The sequence below is a fragment of the Corvus cornix genome, chromosome 4 (assembly GCF_000738735.6).
Source record: "Corvus cornix cornix isolate S_Up_H32 chromosome 4, ASM73873v5, whole genome shotgun sequence".
Lineage (NCBI taxonomy): Eukaryota > Metazoa > Chordata > Aves > Passeriformes > Corvidae > Corvus > Corvus cornix.
In genome coordinates this window covers 27955465-27972825 of record NC_046334.1, presented here as the reverse complement: position 1 = coordinate 27972825, position 17361 = coordinate 27955465, and the positions used below count along the sequence as shown (strand labels likewise).

The 17361-nt window shown below is 44.1% G+C and overlaps 2 protein-coding genes across 6 annotated transcripts in view; one reads left to right on the top strand and one right to left on the bottom strand.

The window, feature by feature from the left end:
- The window catches only part of CSGALNACT1 (chondroitin sulfate N-acetylgalactosaminyltransferase 1), a 43775-nt gene extending 42185 nt beyond the window's left edge, over positions 1–1590 (top strand). For all 5 annotated transcript variants that reach the window (XM_010411749.4, XM_019293451.3, XM_010411747.4 and 2 more), the window contains one exon: positions 125–1590. In XM_010411749.4, the coding sequence (XP_010410051.2) occupies positions 125–408 (284 nt within the window). In that variant the 3' untranslated portion in view covers positions 409–1590. The remainder of the gene's footprint in view (positions 1–124) is intronic.
- SH2D4A (SH2 domain containing 4A) lies at positions 72–15579 on the bottom strand. Its single transcript, XM_010411746.4, has 10 exons — positions 13952–15579; positions 13007–13166; positions 12334–12496; positions 10276–10341; positions 9729–9864; positions 8296–8512; positions 7773–7903; positions 7144–7364; positions 2496–5626; positions 72–372 (listed from the first exon to the last, which is right to left on the bottom strand). The coding sequence occupies exons 1-9, from the start codon at positions 14124–14126 to the stop codon at positions 5534–5536; spliced, it is 1362 nt and encodes a 453-aa protein (XP_010410048.1). The 5' UTR covers positions 14127–15579; the 3' UTR covers positions 72–372; positions 2496–5533.
- Between the last annotated feature and the right edge of the window lie 1782 nt (positions 15580–17361).

Below are 17361 nucleotides of genomic sequence, written 5' to 3'. Positions count from 1 at the left end.
GAGCAGTTTGATGTTCACAGAAGGTGTGTGTGTTTTAAAGAGCTGACTGGAGCCAGAAAACAGCTATAGCGTCTAGTTTGCTAATATATATTTCTAGTTTTATTTCGAATTTTGTTTGTGGCAGGTGGCTTTGACCTGGACATTAAAGGCTGGGGTGGTGAAGATGTGCATCTGTACCGCAAGTACCTTCACAGCAACCTCATGGTGATCCGAACGCCTGTCAGGGGTCTCTTCCATCTGTGGCACGAAAAGCAGTGTCTGGACGAGCTGACTCCAGAGCAGTACAAAATGTGCATGCAGTCCAAGGCCATGAATGAGGCTTCTCATGGCCAGCTTGGGATGCTTATTTTCAAGCAAGAGATTGAAACACACCTGCATAGACAGAAATTGAGCAGTAAGAAGACATGAATCCAGAAAGGGAGGTAAAAAGCCTCTGAATTGGACTGTAGGGTGTTTTGGAAAAGAGTTTTTAACCAGAACATTTGGAATGAGACTGAAAGAGGATGGAGATTCCAGCAGAATGGCAGCAATAGAAGAGGGGAAGTGTTTGTCCTCCCTACTTTTGTTTTTATTCTAATGGGACTTTTAAGTATTCCATTATCCTGACTGTTCAGCACTTGCTTCTGGGTAAGACATGAACACTTGATGAGATTCAAGGTCATGTCACAGAGACAATGAACATTATGTGGTATTATGTGGCCAGTGTGGTATTCACACTAACAAATGGATGTGCTTTTCCTTTGAAATGTTTGTAAGATGTGTACAGTTATTTAAAGGATTGATCTTTTGGTGGGCCAATAATTAGGAGTTATTTTCTACATCTAACTTGACATACCTAAAAAGGGCTATTTTTGAATAAGTACAGACTCCTGCTCTGAGAAGGACATCTGATTGTTAACGATGGTAAAGCTGGAGTGACCCAAAATACTTTTCCTTTAAGGGGCTGGGATGGGGAAACAGCAGCAGTGCAATAACACAGCATTCCCAGTTCATCCAGAGAAAGAGGTATCTCAGAAAATGCTTTCTAAACTTCAGAAAGAGAAAATCTTACTGATCAAGTGTGATGGTTGAAAAATGCTGGAAGATACTGTTTGTTCTCCTCTGTGGACAGTGAACAAAAAGCAGTGAGCCACATCTGTATCATGTAAATCAGATGGTGTATTTCTGCTTTAGAATGCTGTATGTATCTCAAGATTTATTTTTAAGTGAAATTTGTTTGGCTTGGGAGTTCTTTTGCCATACTTCAGGTTTTCTACTTCTAGCCTTACTAGGAAATAGTACAGCCTTCCAATGGTTAGAAAATGCTCTGCAGATCTGTGGTCCTATGGATGGGAACTGGGTTCAGACACGTGATTTTTCTATACAACCTGGGCACTGGAAGGCAGAAGCTTTATCATGCTGAAGAAAAGAAAATACATATCAATTTGCAGTACTGATTTAGCAGGAGGCTTTAAAGTCTGAATGCCAGATACCAACAGTGATGAACATTTTCTGACTTCATACCAAAGTATTCCTTCTAAACCAAATACAGAGCCTTGGCCAGGGTATAGAAAGCTTTTTGTAATTAACAAAATAAATTTTTGTGATGGATTACTGGACCCTGCAAATTCTCTTATGATAATTATAGGTACTAATTGTAAAAATTAGTCATATTCTTAATAGGTTTTTTTGCAATTTCCTAAAACTGTTGAAAGTCTGAGTTACTGCTCTTATAAAGCATTTTCTTTTAATGCTGACTGCTATTTATCATTTTAATATATACTAGCCAACAAAAACTGCATGGGCTTGGAAATCCCATTTGCTTACCTAAATGCCGTTGCTTGGAGCAGTCTCTTAGTTTTATAGATTCAGATTAATTCAAGGCAGTCTGAACCAGATTCTAGTTTGGTTTTTGGCTTGTAAAAGCTGGGGGAAGAAAGATAGCACTGAACAATGAAAGGTAGCACTGAACTCTTTGTTGTGCTGCTGTGCAGTAGGAAGAGCGCTATGAACCTCTTTTGAAAGCACTCCATTGCAGGATCTGCAGACAGAGACCATGCTGCTGTAAGTATCTTTTCCTTGGACACATTCATATGTATTTGTCTTTTGTTGGTGCAAAGGATCTGCATTGCACTTGCCTTGCAAAGCACCAAGCGTCCGAAACATTGCAAAAGTACAAAAAGAACAGAAACTTTATATACTTTAAAACCTCAACCCCAAAATACATCACTTACCATAGAAACTTCAGCAGTCACTCAAGTAGATCCTCCAAAGAACTTTTTTGTTCCCAGAGCACATAATAAATTATTTATAAAGGGCTTTGTATTGATGAAGTAACTTTACAAATATTACACAATAGGAGGAGACAGGTATGGCTTGTTGAGTGCATATGAAAGTTTGGTAACTCAGCTGCTCCAAGGCAAAAGTTGTTCCTACAGTCCCACTTAAACATGAATTTGAAACTGGGTGTCGTATACTATGAAAGTTTCGTAATCATAGCCTACCTCAAGCCTCACCTTAACTATTTCCATGATGGTTTTATTCAGTCTTCCCTGAGCTGCACTTGTAGAACAGGACTAGACCAGATGATGTCCAGAGGTCCCTTCAAACCTCTATTAGTCTCCAGTTCTAAGCACTGAGCAATTGTAAATTCAACACTTCATCACTTTGCAAGCACGTCATCCAGATCCTGTCAGAGTTTCACAACTTATGTTTTTAAATAATACCTTCGTGATTTTTGTGTATGTCCTTTTCCACAGAGATGCTGTTCTTCTTGCCAGGAATAATAATGTCTATGCAGTTTCCGTTCCTTGACTGCAAAAGCCAGTTTGGCAAGAGCTGAGGTGGTATCAGTGACGGAGACATCCAACCCACAGTCATTGGCCGCGTCGGTGATGTGCAGGGCAATCTAATCACAGCAGAGATTTGGCAGGGCTCTCTTAGAGGTGGGGACTGTACTGACAGAAGAGGTGAGAACAGCATGAGAAAGGGAAGCTGCTCTTATTTACGTTTCTGTGAGCCAAGTGGAGTTCTAACAGGGCTTCCAGCCCAGTTAGAAAAAGATGAAATCTAAAGAGAGCAGCCAACAGAACAATAGATTTTGTTATGAAGGTCTCTACCTTCCTTGTCCCCAAACCAGCCTGTGATCTTTCTCAGAATGACAACTGATTGGATCTTGGTTGAGGAGGAACTAGAGATGACCCTGTGCAGGTGGGGAGGCCATCCAGGGACTCCTTGCTTTACTTTTTGATGACTGCAGCATGCTCTGGCTAAAGGCATCAAGCAAAACAAATTGCCATGTTCCTCCAGGATTCATGATCTCTCCAGCAAGCAATTTTCAAATTGATTACTCTTGTAATCCTTGCATGTGAAGCAGGAAGGACTCTACAGAGAAACTCCCAAAGACATGTCATCACCCTTGATTTCAACCGCTGCAAGACATCCTTGCTCCACAGACTTTCAGGGTAACGGAATTTTGGAGCAATAGAAGAGCCATCTTGAGGGCATCTGTTCTAGCAAGGTAGTTGCCTTTGCAGTCAGTGCAGTAATGTAAATGTGTAGGTACATAACTTCATATTTCTTGCCTCACAGCAGAAAAGTGGGTCTTTGAAAAACCGAGGCATGACTCAAACATGTGGGATAGATGTGAACATGGATAGTGGTTTTCCCTGGGCTGTACTGAGACAATAATTGCAAATAAGTAGTTTACTATAAAGGCAGTGAATCCACTGGTCCACTTGTCAGCAAGTCAAACCCTGAGGAGTTTTACTAAAGATCTTAGAGCTAAAATTGTTGATGTCCTGCTATGTCCATGCCAGATCAGACTGCATCTTATTTTGCAAGTTAACATCCTGCCTCTCAAAATGCCTTTTTAGAGGATACTTTTTCCTCTGTCTTTACCAACCCGTAGGTCTGCAAAACACTTCACAATTTGTCTTCAGAATGATATCAGCTATGGCACATTCTTTACATGAAAACAGATGCTTTTCTGAAGGACCTTTCATTTTGACCATATTTTTAAAAGAAACAGTTCATAAAGAGCAAAGCAGGGATGTTTCCCCTGCTACAAATAATCTAACACCCTTTCTCATGATTGATGCAGATTATATTGAAATTATCTCATTGATACATGTGATATATTGCTCAAGAAGCTCATTAAGTCATTTGCAGTAGCAGAGTGTTGTTACTTTCAGAATCTCAGTTTACATTAAGGCTTTATTTCTAGCAAGTGACACCTGCTGTAAGTGGAGTGCCATTATCCCCTCTTTACTGGAACGGAAACCACCTGTCAGCATAGTTGAAAATTTTAAAACCAGATTATCACAATTTCTTTAAATCTCTATTCTGCAAAACCCAGATTAATGTAAGACTGAAAGTTTTGACTGCTTCTTCAAGTTAAGCAGAGTAACCCTGATCTAACAGAAAAAAGGGAACAGGTAAAAACAGGTAAAGAACTGAAACAAGATCGACTCTTGTTCACTATTTGAGGATTGTGTCTCTAAAAAATGTTTGCAGGTTCACACCACGACCCTCAGCTGCAGAATTTGTCATGTGCAACAATATAAGGGAACCTGGATGAGGACTAATTTTTTATGTGGTTCTGGCCAACCTCTCCCATTTAAAGAGCATTGTAACAGATAGGAAGAGAGAACATCATGTTGAAAAAGCAAGTTCTGTGATGAAGTTTACACCAGATGCATCTTAGTAACTGGGACACAACTTGCAATAAATACCTCTGTTTTGGAAAATAGCATTCTTTACTGGCAAAAACTCTTCTGTAAACTGTATTAATACTGATATAGGTGTTTCTTCTTACATTTTTAGGCTCTGTACATGTGGTAGTCATTCAGACAAATGCTTCTGTCCCTTCTCCTTTCCTTTTCAAAAGGATAATCTCAACACAGAAAGGCCTGTGTGGGAGTTAATACAGGTTAAAAGAGGGAGGATCTATATTCAGAGGCTAGAGGAGTTTAAAAAATGCACACTTCATGGAAATCTCTTGCCACAGAGAGCACCTTTCACTGAAAGGTACTCAAGGTTTGCTTGGATCTTTGAAGGCTTGAACATCCTTCATTCCAAGGACACAGCGTTTTATAGAATTAAGCTTCACATTATGCTAATTACATATCAAGATCGATTCACTTCTCCAAGTTATTTTGTGCCTTCAGGAAGGTATATTCTCATTCAACTGTAGGTACTAATCTATTTCCAGATGGCACACAACCTTGCATTCAAGAACAACAGGCAGCTTGAATACAGAAGTCCCCAAAGAAACCTACAAAAACCCACTGAAAATCCATGGCAGTATCTCCCTGTTCAACTGATTACTTCGTCAATTCATTCACTTCATCTTGAGCGATGTATCCAGGTGCTTTGCAGCTTGCTGGGCTGATGCATCCTGTAGCTCACAACATTACTTCCTACTGCTTTGTTGTGAAGGATATAAAATAGAGGCACTTATGGTTTCAGGTAAGTATCAGGAGCTCTGGTTCCAAGTTCGGTTCCAAGTTCTTTGTGAATACAAGCCTGGGGCTGCCCAGTGAGATGGGGAGGTTCACACAAAGAGAGAGATGTAATCTGGCTCTTGGTCCTCTTGGCCACATGGGTAAAGCAACAGCTCCTTCCCCAAGGAAGTGATCGGTTCATCCTGTTGATATAGGATATAATCAAACAGCAGCTTTCAAACAGACCCTGCCTGTTAACAACCTCACAAGGTGGACAGCAGTCTCCCTGCCTCTGTTATGGTGTGGATGTATTCACACCACTGTGTGTGAACAGCTTAGTTCCCTGGAGAACTCGGGGAAGGGCCCAAATGGCTGCCCTCTGTCTTCATAACACATCTGTGCTCGGTGCCGTAACTCAGTGACACAGGTCCGGCAGTTCTAGGAAAGAGCTGTGCTCATCTCTGAGGAAACTACAGCTTCTCTGACATGGAGTGGTGCCCTGCCCAGAAAGTGCTGGAGCCAGGACTGTGCAGCATGCAGGTAAAGCAGGACCAGCGATTGTGGACTGTGCTTCTGGCTGTGTTTGTGGGAAGGACAAGGGTGGATTCTGGAGACAGCACACACCCTCTGCTCAGGCACATCCTGTTCTAACCAGGGAATTCCCTGATAGTACAGTCTCTGCTTCCAATCTTGTTCTCCATCCTAGCAACAGATGCATGGTGGAGACTTGCCTTCTTTCATGGTCATCTAGTGGATGATAAGCAGAACCCAGTGGGGCACTTCGGCAGAGTGGGTTCAGCTGCCCACACATGCTGTAGTGGAGGGGGTCTGCAGGATTCTTTGCAGACTGTGGGCATGGCTCTATCTTTGATGTAGCCATGCAGAGCCAGGCTTTAAATCCTCCAGCTCTGGTACAAATAGCTGTATAACTCCTGCTTTTAATACTTTCAGCCTGAACTGTGAAAATCATGCAAGAAGCAAGTTCAGTCAGCCCAGGTAGAGTTCTGTAGAGCAAATGAGCATAGCTATTGTTCTCATGTCCAGTTTTGTTTAGCCATGTCTGTATTAAGCTAGGTACTTATTTAAAAGAAACAGGGATTTTAAATGAACCTATGAGAAAAATTATTGTCCTGTCCCTGGACAGACCTTACAGTATACGAATGAACAATCCATCTGGCTCTCCTTGAAGCCCATGTAACTGCAGTCAGTGCTGGTAAACACCACTGTTACTGTTGCAAGAGCCTGCCAACCTTGCTCCTTCCCTTCTATTTTTTACCTTTGCTCAGTACCACCCCTTGCCTGCTTTGAGATTATAAAGATACCTTGCTTTCTTTCATGTTGACGCTGGATTTTGTGTTCACCCAACTTGCCAGTACCCCTTAACCATGGAGAGAATACAAAAGAAAGGAGTTTGCATGAGTATGCTGTCACGTCTCATCAACATTTCTACTAAGTAGCTTGTAAGTAACTTGGGCCCTGTGTGCAAGGTGTTCTGTGAGCTTGAGTGTGAGCGAGTCAAATCTAAGATGTCTGAGATGTATTAGGTCGTCTGGGCTATACCAGTCAGGCTGACATACCCTTCTGGAGCAGCACACAAGATACCCAGCAGCAGTTCAAACGGGTCTAGTTACCTACTTCAAAACAACTGAATGGATTCTTTCTTATTTTGAAGTGCCCTGAGGCAATTAAACGGTTAAAGAATGCATTCCTAGATGTTCACCTTGTGGTAGTCTACAAGGTCAGCCAGTGTTGAATGTTGCAGCTGGTCCACTCCAAGGAAGCTGTAGGAATCACTGGAGGCATCAATGAGGAAATGTTTACATCCTTCCACAGACCAATAGGAGAGCACGTAGCCTTTGATTTTCTCACTGACCCGGATCAGAAAACTCCCTGGTACTGTTTTATTCAGAAGCTCTTCCGCTTTCTTAGATGTCAGGATACCTGTTAAAAACCAAAACAGAAAACTGAAGGGAGAAAAGCATTTGTGCAGGACTGGGCAGAACAGTTGTCACAAGAAATCTGCTCTAAAACGAGTCCGTGGCACTTCCATCCCTTTCACTGTTTTCTTGCCTAGTAGCCCAGGAAAAAGAGTGCTGTCATTGCTAGTAACAGGCCATGGCCACATGCCAACTGCTTGTTGTTAACTGTTCCACACTTGGCCAACGATGAATGACAAACACAGAGGCTCAAAAGGACTGTTGCTGTGTTAGAGAGAGAATGGTATTGCAGTTATTGTATGTTGATTCCAGTATAGGAGCTTTACTCCCAAGCCCAGCCTGTGTTAGCAGCCACGTTAGCAGAAAAAACTCCTTAAACAGTTGGGTTGCAGTGGAAATGCCCAGGACTCACCATGGAACCAAGGTGCTATTGTGTCTGTGGTTTTCAGATAGCCAGCTCGGAGAGGGAATTGCTCCTCTTTGAACCACTTGATGATGCTTTCTTCGGTAGAATTGGAGATTGTCCTCTGGACTCCCTCTTTCCTGTTAGAAAAGACCTGTGGTTTGTGCATCAGGTTCAAACAACAGGTTTTGAGTCCCTGTGCAGGACTTACGTTTTGCTTAGGATTTTAAGAGCAGTCCTAAACAGGCAGCTTATACCAGTTCAGCTGTGTGGAATAGGGTTTTCAGTGGACATCTGGCATCATAGGGGCTCTATGTGCTCCAGGCTTTGGACATGCTACTAACTAAACCTCCAGGAATGAACACCTGAAAGCCTCATCACACCCTACGCTAGAATATAACCTGTATTTTTCCCTGCTGGGTGTTTCTTCCACACAAGGGGGAGAGCTAACCATTCCCTTCTCAACCATCCCATGCTAGAGCAAAAGAATTTCATCCCTTCTCCTTTCCACAGTGCACAGGAGCTTCCTTACCTAATTGCTCTCCCATTTGCCATTGCAGGAGGTGGAAGTTTAGGCTTGGGGGGGAGAGGTGGATATTGAAGTGGTCGCCTATCTCCTGCTGTGGCACCCTTGGAAATATCTGCCCGCTTCCCTCTGTGGATGCCCTGCAGTGAAAGCCTCCTGTAGTCATCTCTGGCTTGCCGTGCAAGGGAGCGTCTCTTCTCATCTGCTGCCTTGGATTTCTGCACTGGAACAAAAAAGGAGTCCTACAGGAGCGAAGAAGCAGCAAGTTTAAAACTTGCTACCCTTTGGCCATCTTCATGCTTGATGAAATGGAAGAATAACCCATTTCACAAGCTGAAAAATTCACTCAGTTGTGAGGCCATTTGCCACGAGTCTCCCACGTGTTAAGTAGCATAGTTTTAATTCCTTTAAGAGATTAAAAACCAGGTTTTTTCCTCAGACAAGATTAAAAATCTGTGTGTTTTTTCTTGGTACCAGGTCCCTTTGTACTTAGAGACCTACTGGTTTTGTTTCAGATGCTGACTCCTGGTTCAGACATGGATTTCTGTAGTGCCTTTCATGTAAGCTGGTGGGGGAGGCAGGGCTTATGGAGTTAAGGCTGTTGAAATGACCCCAAATCAATCATTTGAAGGATTTGAAAGTGCTAATCCATTTCGGAGGGTGGGAAGCAGTCTTGCTGAAACTCTTATGGGAAGTGGAGAACTTGACTGTGGTTTCGTTTGGGTTTTTTTCCTATAAAACTGCCTTGATTGTCTAGGTCCATCTCACCCTGGAATCTGCAGGAGTAACCAGCTCTCCAGTCAGCATTTTTTTTATCAGTCAGAAAAATAAAACCCCTAGACTGAAGTGGAAGCAACTGGTGGTACACCATTGCCATCTACTGAGCAGCAGGGAAGGAACTGGGAAAAAAAGTGCATCAGGTTCTCCTTCAGGAAGCATTTGGCAGCACCGATGGATGCTACTGCAATTCTCATACTGTTTGCCATTTTCCTTTCTATCATTGGGATTCATTACATGAGACAGTGCAGCAGGGCTTTACTTAGGTGGGACCATGCCTGAATGACAGGGAAGCCCTTTTTGATTAGTCCCTGTTACCCATTATCCTTGTCCCTGACAGCAATGGTTACTGCAAAGTCCTACAAAAGGCCAGCCTCTAGTTTAAAATTAATTGTACTGGCTATACTCATGTGGTTCCTATTTGTTGCTTGTTTTAACATAGTATCAGTTGGAAAAGTTTTCCATTCCCCTGCCCAACTCTAGTCTCAGTGCTGTGTGGACTCAGAAACATTTCTGGTAATACAGTGCTGTATTTCTTGGCAGTACTCTCCACTCTCTGACCTATTATTTAGTTCTAGTATGGCAGGAGAAGCGTTGAGATGACCCCACAGAGCTCTAGGATTTCTCAAGCCTTATAGGAAAAGGTCATTTTAAGGTCTTACAGAATTCCTGCCATTCAGGCTCATTCTCATCCGATTTCTGCAGCGTTCTCTGGCTCTCAGTGCTGCAGCGGCTCTGTGGTATTGGCTCCTGGGGGGCTGTGATCTCTTCTGAACTTCTCCTCTGTGCTTCCTTCATCTATGAAAGAAACAGTATATTCAGCTGTCTCGCAGGCAAGTTTTAGCCCTGCTTTTTAGCTAGCCTTGAAATTCTGGGAACTCCATTCTTTACAGTGAATCCCTCCAATTTCAACAACATACAGAACCTTCGTCTTTACTGCAGGTGACAACTGAGGCAGGAAGGGAAAACAGTCCACCAAAAATCATCAGGAGTATCTCCCTGTGCTACTCCCCAATCTGCCAGCCTGGCCTGCTTTGTATCACCTCCAAATCATCACACCATACATGAGAAGCATGGCAATACTGGATAAAACTGGTCCAAAAGGTGAAAACATTCTTGGCTCCCGTGAGGCTCTGAAGCTGACTGGAACTCTAGGATAAAGCCTTGACCCCACTCAATGTGTTAGGAACATGATAGGTTGCCACTTACCTGTTGGAAGTTATGCTTCCTCACATGGCAATCTGCCAGCATCTGGTGAATATTTCTGGTTCCCCTCTGAGCAGAGCAAAAGAGTGGTAAGAAATAAATATGACATTAGGACAATTGCTCTTTTTTTGGTGCAATAGGTGTTTAATGCAAAAGCAGTCACGTGACATTTGTTAACAAATTTTGCCAGCCTGTTCGGACAAACATTGGGGGGATTTTCACATCATATTAGGCCAAAAATGCCTCAGGAGGAGAACTCAGGGGTGTCAGGATTGCCAAAAGCATGCGTAGATTTGCTAGGCAATGCTCACAAGTGCCCCTTTCTTTCCTTCCTCTAAAGCAATCCCTTGCAGAACCTGCCTGTGCATGTTTGCAGCTGTGGCTGTGTTGCTGCAAACTCCTACTTGACAAACTGACCCAACTGGCTGGATATTTCGTGTTCTCTCTCCCCTGCAAACCAGCTCAGCTGCCCTGCCAGCAGTCCCTAGCTGAGAGCTGCCTTGGCAGATGAACTGTTAGGTTTGGCTTTGAGTAAACACCCACCCACCTCCTCAGCAGACCCCAACTGCCTCCCACAGATGAGTTAACTGTGAGTGTATGCTTACCAAGGACACACTTCCTTTTAGCTCCATCACCTACTTGGCTAATATTTAATATGAACATGGCTTTACAATTTCCCTCTCCTCAGCAGGAAACTAGGAACTTCAAATGCGTGTGAAGCAGGACTTTTTTCTTAGATCAGCCCTATTCCCTGCAGCACGATACCTGGATCTTTCAGGTTAAATGAGAACTAGATCTCAGAGGAAACATTTTCATGCAGGAGGTGGGAACAAGCCCCTCTCCAAGCCTAGAAAATACAACAGGAGACTTCAGTCTGAAGCCCTCCTTCTAATAGCAAAAGCCCCAGAAACCTGGGAAAATTTACTAATAATATAATGACAGAAAAGAAAGGAAAATATACAACCCCCATCTATTTCCATGTGTAAGACTTTGAAAGGGGGGTAGATTTTTGGTGGTGGCTTGTTTGGCTTTTTGTTTTGTTTTGGGGGTTTTTGTCAGCTTTGACTAATAAGTTCCTTTGAAAAACAATCTCCCACATAGTTGCTCAACTTCAGCAAACAGTACAGAGAAAAAACTCATGTGACTCAGAGGCTTTTGATAAAGGAGACAGTCACTCCAAATTCCCTTCACTATTTTGGTAGCAGCAGGAGAGCATTTTGCCAAAACCCAACCTTCTGTTATCATACTTTTTACACCGAAGTACGGAGTGGCTGTACGATAAAAGAATATACTCTCATACAAGTTCATTCAAGGCTGAATGAAAACTGCTGCATGAGATTGGATTTCTCCCATTAAATTGGCAGGGTGTTCTGTTCCTTCTGTTCAACTATGGTTGCATGGGTAGTTAATTTAACTCCTCTTTTTTTCCTTTCTCTGCAAATGGCTTTTTGTAGGCAGTTAAAAAGCACAAATGTATTTATTACTGGGAAAAAATATTTCTGTAATGAAACTCCACAGGAAAGCAGACACTGTATTACTGCATTTGGAGTTGTCCCGTGCTGTCAAGATCATAAGCTGTTTTCTGTTTTAGAAGACAAAAAACCCCAAGAACCATCTAAAATATGCATATTAGATGATGCCAGTAAAATTATCTTCATTTGGTCTTTTATAAAAGTAAATTATTTGTCTGAGGGCTGTGGCCTTGCATGTACAGATCCTGGATAGCCTCCCTGGTCTTGCCCCAATAACCATCCATACCAGCCACAGCGCAGAAGGGAAAGTACTTCACCCCCTGTTTTACCCACAGAGAATGGAAGCAAAGGAATTCAGAGTAATTTATCCATTGGCGCAGAGAGATCTATCCCAGCTGAGAATAGCACATGGACCTCCCGAGTCTTAAGGATGTAATAATATGGCTTCTTCTCTGACTATAGAAGAAAAGCCTTAGCAGATAGACAGCTTTTTCCCTTCAGATTTGTATTTGCAGCAGCCAGGATTTGCTGCACTTCCTAGACCTCAAAAACGTATGTTTCTTATAGTTATGGGAAAATGGAAAGCTACCTTTGTGAGTTCCTGACTTTTTCCTGTTGTATCAATATCAGTTGTTTTTCTCCCATGTTCCTCCTTTTTCTCCGCAGTGTTTTTTTTATTCCCATGAAGATCTGTCTCAGCCAGAAGTCCTGGTTGTGGGTGTAGAGACCATGTTGCAGAAGAGTCAGTCTCTCTGAAATGCAAGCGAGAGAGGACTTAGGAGCGAGTTACTTTCTGCTGTCTGAGCATCTTGTGAGGAGGCTACACGTGAGCAGTGCAGAGCTGCAATGAAGCCACATGTGCATAGGCAGTTATATCTCCAGATCAGGCAGGTGAATAATTAAATTAATGACTTGTGGTGAGTAACTGTTGTCCGGCTGTACGTGGGCACCTGCTGGTGAATCAGCCCGATCCAAGCCCATCACCTGCTGCAGTAACAGCATCAGCATTTCCTGTGGTCTGCAGAGGGTCCCATGCAGGAACCATGTCATGGGAGCCTCAGTGAGCCAGGGCAAGTCTCAGGCTGCAGCTGGTCTCTGCCTGCATTGTGTGTCCTCTCCAGCCTTTGCCTCTGCCTTTTGCCAGCAAGGCCAGTGTGACAGCGGTAACCAGCTCCTACAGAGAAGACTCCAGCTTGTGTGTCCCTAGAAAAGCCTTCTCCTCCATATCTGCCCAGTGAGTCCTTCAGCTGAAGGGTGCTTACCTGCCCTCCCGGCCTTTCTCTCTCACTAAGCGCGTTGCTCTTTGTGCCTGGATCTCTTCACAGATGGCTTCATAGGATTTATCTGAAGGATGCTCGCCCATCACCCAGACCCACACATCATTGTCGGCACCGAGTTTCCATGTCACTGACTTCCTGTTGGCTGGAAAAGAAGGAGCTCTTTGGCAAATGCTGTTTACTGGGTAGCTCTTTGCAGGGCCTGTGTTGCACCTGCTGTGCCCTACCAACTGCTGTTCATGACACAGCCCCCCCAAAAGCAACTGTAGATGAGGAAAGCTCAACTGGGATGCAGCCCACGCTTCCCAGTTTTTTCATACTACTTGAGCCAGGTCAGTGAAGGAGGCATTTCTGAGTCTGGGAGCAAAGGAGAAGACTCACCACTGTTTCTTTTCTTGCTTTAATTCCTGACCACTGTCCTCCCCAAACTATATGAGGGTGAGCTACCTGCAAACAGTGCAGGTGGGGGAGACCTGGGAGAAGAGTGCTATCTTCCTAGCAGCTGGCATGCTGTGTAATCCTGGCAAGGGAACTTCAGGTCTAAACTCTCAGTGGGAACTCCCTATCAGATCTGGTGCCTCAGGTCAGATATTCAAATCCATGGTTATGTTAAAGACAGATTCAGAGGCACCATTTAGTGGGAAACTTAATGAGATGCATCTCCTGGGGGCAAATAAGCCCTGTCTTCCCAGTGAGGGGAGTTGAGCAATTTGGTCAAGGACAGAATGTCTAGGCCAGGGAGTAAAAACCATTGTGTGCCTGGCCAAACTACCCCATTGCAGGTGGATTTAGTTGTTTTGGAAATAAGCCTATGTCACGTCCCTTGGAGAAGAAATTGCTCTAAGGGTACATTACTTCCTATTTCTAGGAAGCAGTTGACTAAGCCATTTATGTGCCAGAAGGTGAAGCAGCCAGGAGGCAGAGACTTACCTTTTCTTACCAGCGGCTTCTTTGCTGAAATCTTTTCTGCAGCAGCTTCTCTTTCCTCCCACCGTCTGATCTGTTCCTGCCTCATCTTGAAGAAGAGGATCTGCTTCTGCTCCTCGCTGAGTTCTGCCAGTAGCTCCGGATCGATGTACATGTCTGATAGTATCTGTTTCAGCATGGCTGCAGGTTTCACTTACGTACTTTCGTGGCAATGATCTTCAGGGATCAGATCCTCTTTCTGGCTCCGACAAGAAAGAGTGCCCGCTCGTCTGAGACTGAAGTAGGAATGCAGGCGTGCCAGAGCAATTATACTTCTGTCTCTCTTTTTTTTTTTTTTTTTTTTTTAGCTCAGACTTCCTGCACAGACCAAAAAAAGTAAGTAGCTTAAAACCTGCTGTTAAGATTCCTTGGAATAAGAGGTGAGCTCAGCTCTCATGCAGCCCCTGCCCGCTCTGCAGGGAGAGCTGGCCAGAAGGGGCGAGGCCTGGAGTGGGGAGGTTGTGTTGATACTCTGCTAAACCCAGCTGATAGTATATCAAAGAGAGAGAGCACTGCCTGTTAGTCATCAGAGGTGCGGCTTGGCTGTGCCCAAGCAAACATTCCTGCTGGGCAGGGAATCAATGAACCCATGACTAGATGGCTCCTCCTCCTTCTAAACAGGAAAGCTTTGATGATCAAAAGCCCGGCCAGCCTCATTTTACCGAAGAAAGATAGGGAGGACTTTCAACTCTGCTTCTGAGATGGGAGTGCGAATTTTGGGGAGCTCCTGTCCATCAAAGTCAGCCTCCCAGCAAGTCAAGGGAGCACAAGGAGTGCAGCTGGTTTGAAGAAAGGCAATTTGGATAGTCAGTGTCTGAGACAGGTCCTGCTCTGACACATCTTGCTGATGCACCCTGCCCACGTGGTGAGCCTGGCATGGGACATCCTTGTCTGACAGGATGAAGCCGATGGGGAGAAGGGGCACCCCTGTTCCTGCCCAGGATACTGCCTTGTGTCCAGTTCACACTGGCGAGGTACTAACACCCACACAGCCTTGCTTTGTGCTCATGGATTTACATTTACAACGGGGATTTCACTGAAAAATTGGAAGCTCTCCTGTCACTTGGGAAGGTGGCAAATAAGAAAGTAGAAATGTGGACTAAAGACCTTGAAACCAACTATTTTCCTTATCTTATCTGGATAAACTCATGGAGAGCAGGACATTAGTTGGCAGTGCTTTCGGTGACACGGGGAGGCTGACAGCCATATATTAAGTGCAACACCAGAGAAGGGTGGCTGACTGGCCAGAGGTGGTAGGGACTTTCTGGACAAACTCTTGGGAAATACTGCCATCAGACTACAAAGAAAATTAAAGCAATGGGATTGCTCATGTCCTTCTGCCCAAATCCTGGGAGTCTAAGGAACAAGCATGCTAGAACACAGCATAGTAAGTGGGAGGCAGAGGGTTATTGAGGCAGTAATGTGGAAGTATAAAGGGCAGAGACACGGCAGAATGGCCTGTGCCAGCATGAAGTGGGACTATATATTAAATCAAGTTGATGGGGTCAAGTCAATTAGCCATCTTACAGGAGAGGGACTGGACTTCTAGGAACCCAAACACTGGAAAAAAAGTGCTGGGAGCACCTGCAGCTTCACAGTATGACTGCTTGGCTTCTGACAAATAAAATAACAAAGAAGGAGGTAGTAGAATAGCCAGCAAGTGCAATACTGAAGCTTTCCAAGGAGCACACACAGAGCACACAATTATTTAGATGAAATGGGACAGCACAATAGCAGCCTTCATAAAGTCAGACTGTCAGAACAGTATCTGCTGCGTTGGTCCACTTTCCTCTGTCTTGCACCTGTGCTGGGAGCAAGCAGTCTGTCTCAAGCAGAGAGACTTGCTTCTGATTATGGCTTGCCTTAAAATTGCCAGAGACAGAGCTGGCTGGAGCCCCACTGCAGTGAAGTCCCGATGTACTTTCAGCAGGGAGAGCTTGAAAGGAGCTTGGAGCAGGGGGAGGAGCTGTAGGCAGGGAGAGAAGTTGCTCCTCAAGGACCCCAAGACAACAACAGAGCAGATCATGGTCCCAGAAATGCATTGTCTGCAGCAGAGGCCAGGAGCAGGAGCAAGAGTCCTGGAGAGGGTGCAGTGATCAGGAGATGGTGTTAAGCCTTCTCATTTCTATTTTGTTTCTCTGATTACTTAATAGTTTCCCTATTAAAAATGTTAACTTCATTCTAGAAGGAAACATGAAGCTGCTGTTCTAAATCTGTATGGATTTTGTTTAAACAAACTACTTTCTTGATTTAAAAAGAAGTTTTTTGGGGGGTGCTCTGACTTGGGCAATGCTTTTTGAGTACCCCCCTGATGGCAGAGTTTCTTCAGCTCAGCAGCCAAAGGGTCTTGAGCTGCCCTTTAGCCATGGAGGCGGCAGCTATAGAGAGGGAAGAGCTTCCTGGGACATGACACATGAGAATCCATCAGCAGAATGCATGCAGCAGCATGTCCATGCTGCTCTGTCTTCTCAGGAGTAGGAATGGCCTTGCTATGGCATTTACTTAGGAGGACATCATGTACTCTGCCATATGCCATGGTGGCAAACTGGTCCCTCTCTCCATGCCTGGGGACGCAGTGTGTTGGCAAGATTGAAGGGTGCTCAGCAAACAAGTTTCACAGCACTGATGCAGTTTTGCAGAGTTGGATCTCCTTGTAACATTGGTTGTAAGAGGACATTTATAATGCTCTATCCCAAAGGTACCCTTTAAAGCACCAGCTATTTTAACACTGAGAAATGACATAAGCATCTCGAGAGGTTTGCAATATTTCTGTTTTAGCAGTTACTTCATTAAAGATCTAGGAGCTGGATATCCTTGTAATCAGTCATATACTGTTCCCAAAGTTTGAATCAAAGCCATGTTACTGACACCTGGCTGGAAGGGGTTTTGCAGATGCTGCTCCAGCTGTAAGTAGTATATTTACAGCTCAAACTTAGTGAAGCCAAAGACTGCAGTAATGGCAGAGGGACCTCCAAGCAGGTAATTTGAAGGAAAACTCGGTAGAGGTCCTGTTAAACTTTCTACTGTTGCATTTTTTTTTCATGGGAGTGGTAGGTGGGAGCTGGTTTTGTGGAGGAATAGAGATGGAAGTAACCAAAAATAGCAAAAACTAAGTGGAGGGAGGTGGGAAGCCAAACCAGGTCTTTGGGACTCTGGCATTGATGTATAAGATAGTCAACCTGAAAGCCATTAGGGTAAACAAAATTCAAAAGCTAAATGATCCTTCAAAATGCAAGGTCACACAGCATTTAAATCTCCTCCTGGAGAGCAGCCTCTTCTCTGTGTTCCTGTAAATCATCTACCATTAACAGGGAAAACAATCCTATGAATACACATGAAAGTGCCATAGCTTTGAGAAGAGCTGGCACAAGCTC

What these genes read in the sequence shown, in the direction of transcription:
- SH2D4A (XM_010411746.4), bottom strand. Translation starts at nt 14,126, where the DNA reads ATGCTGAAACAGATACTATCAGACATGTACATCGATCCGGAGCTACTG. An exon ending in AAAGTCAGGAACTCACAAAG is followed by an intron (nt 10,342 to 12,333) that starts GTAGCTTTCCAT and finishes TGCTCTGCTCAG; the next exon opens with AGGGGAACCAGAAATATTCA. An exon ending in GCCTGAATGGCAGGAATTCT is followed by an intron (nt 8,513 to 9,728) that starts GTAAGACCTTAA and finishes TTTTTGTTCCAG; the next exon opens with TGCAGAAATCCAAGGCAGCA.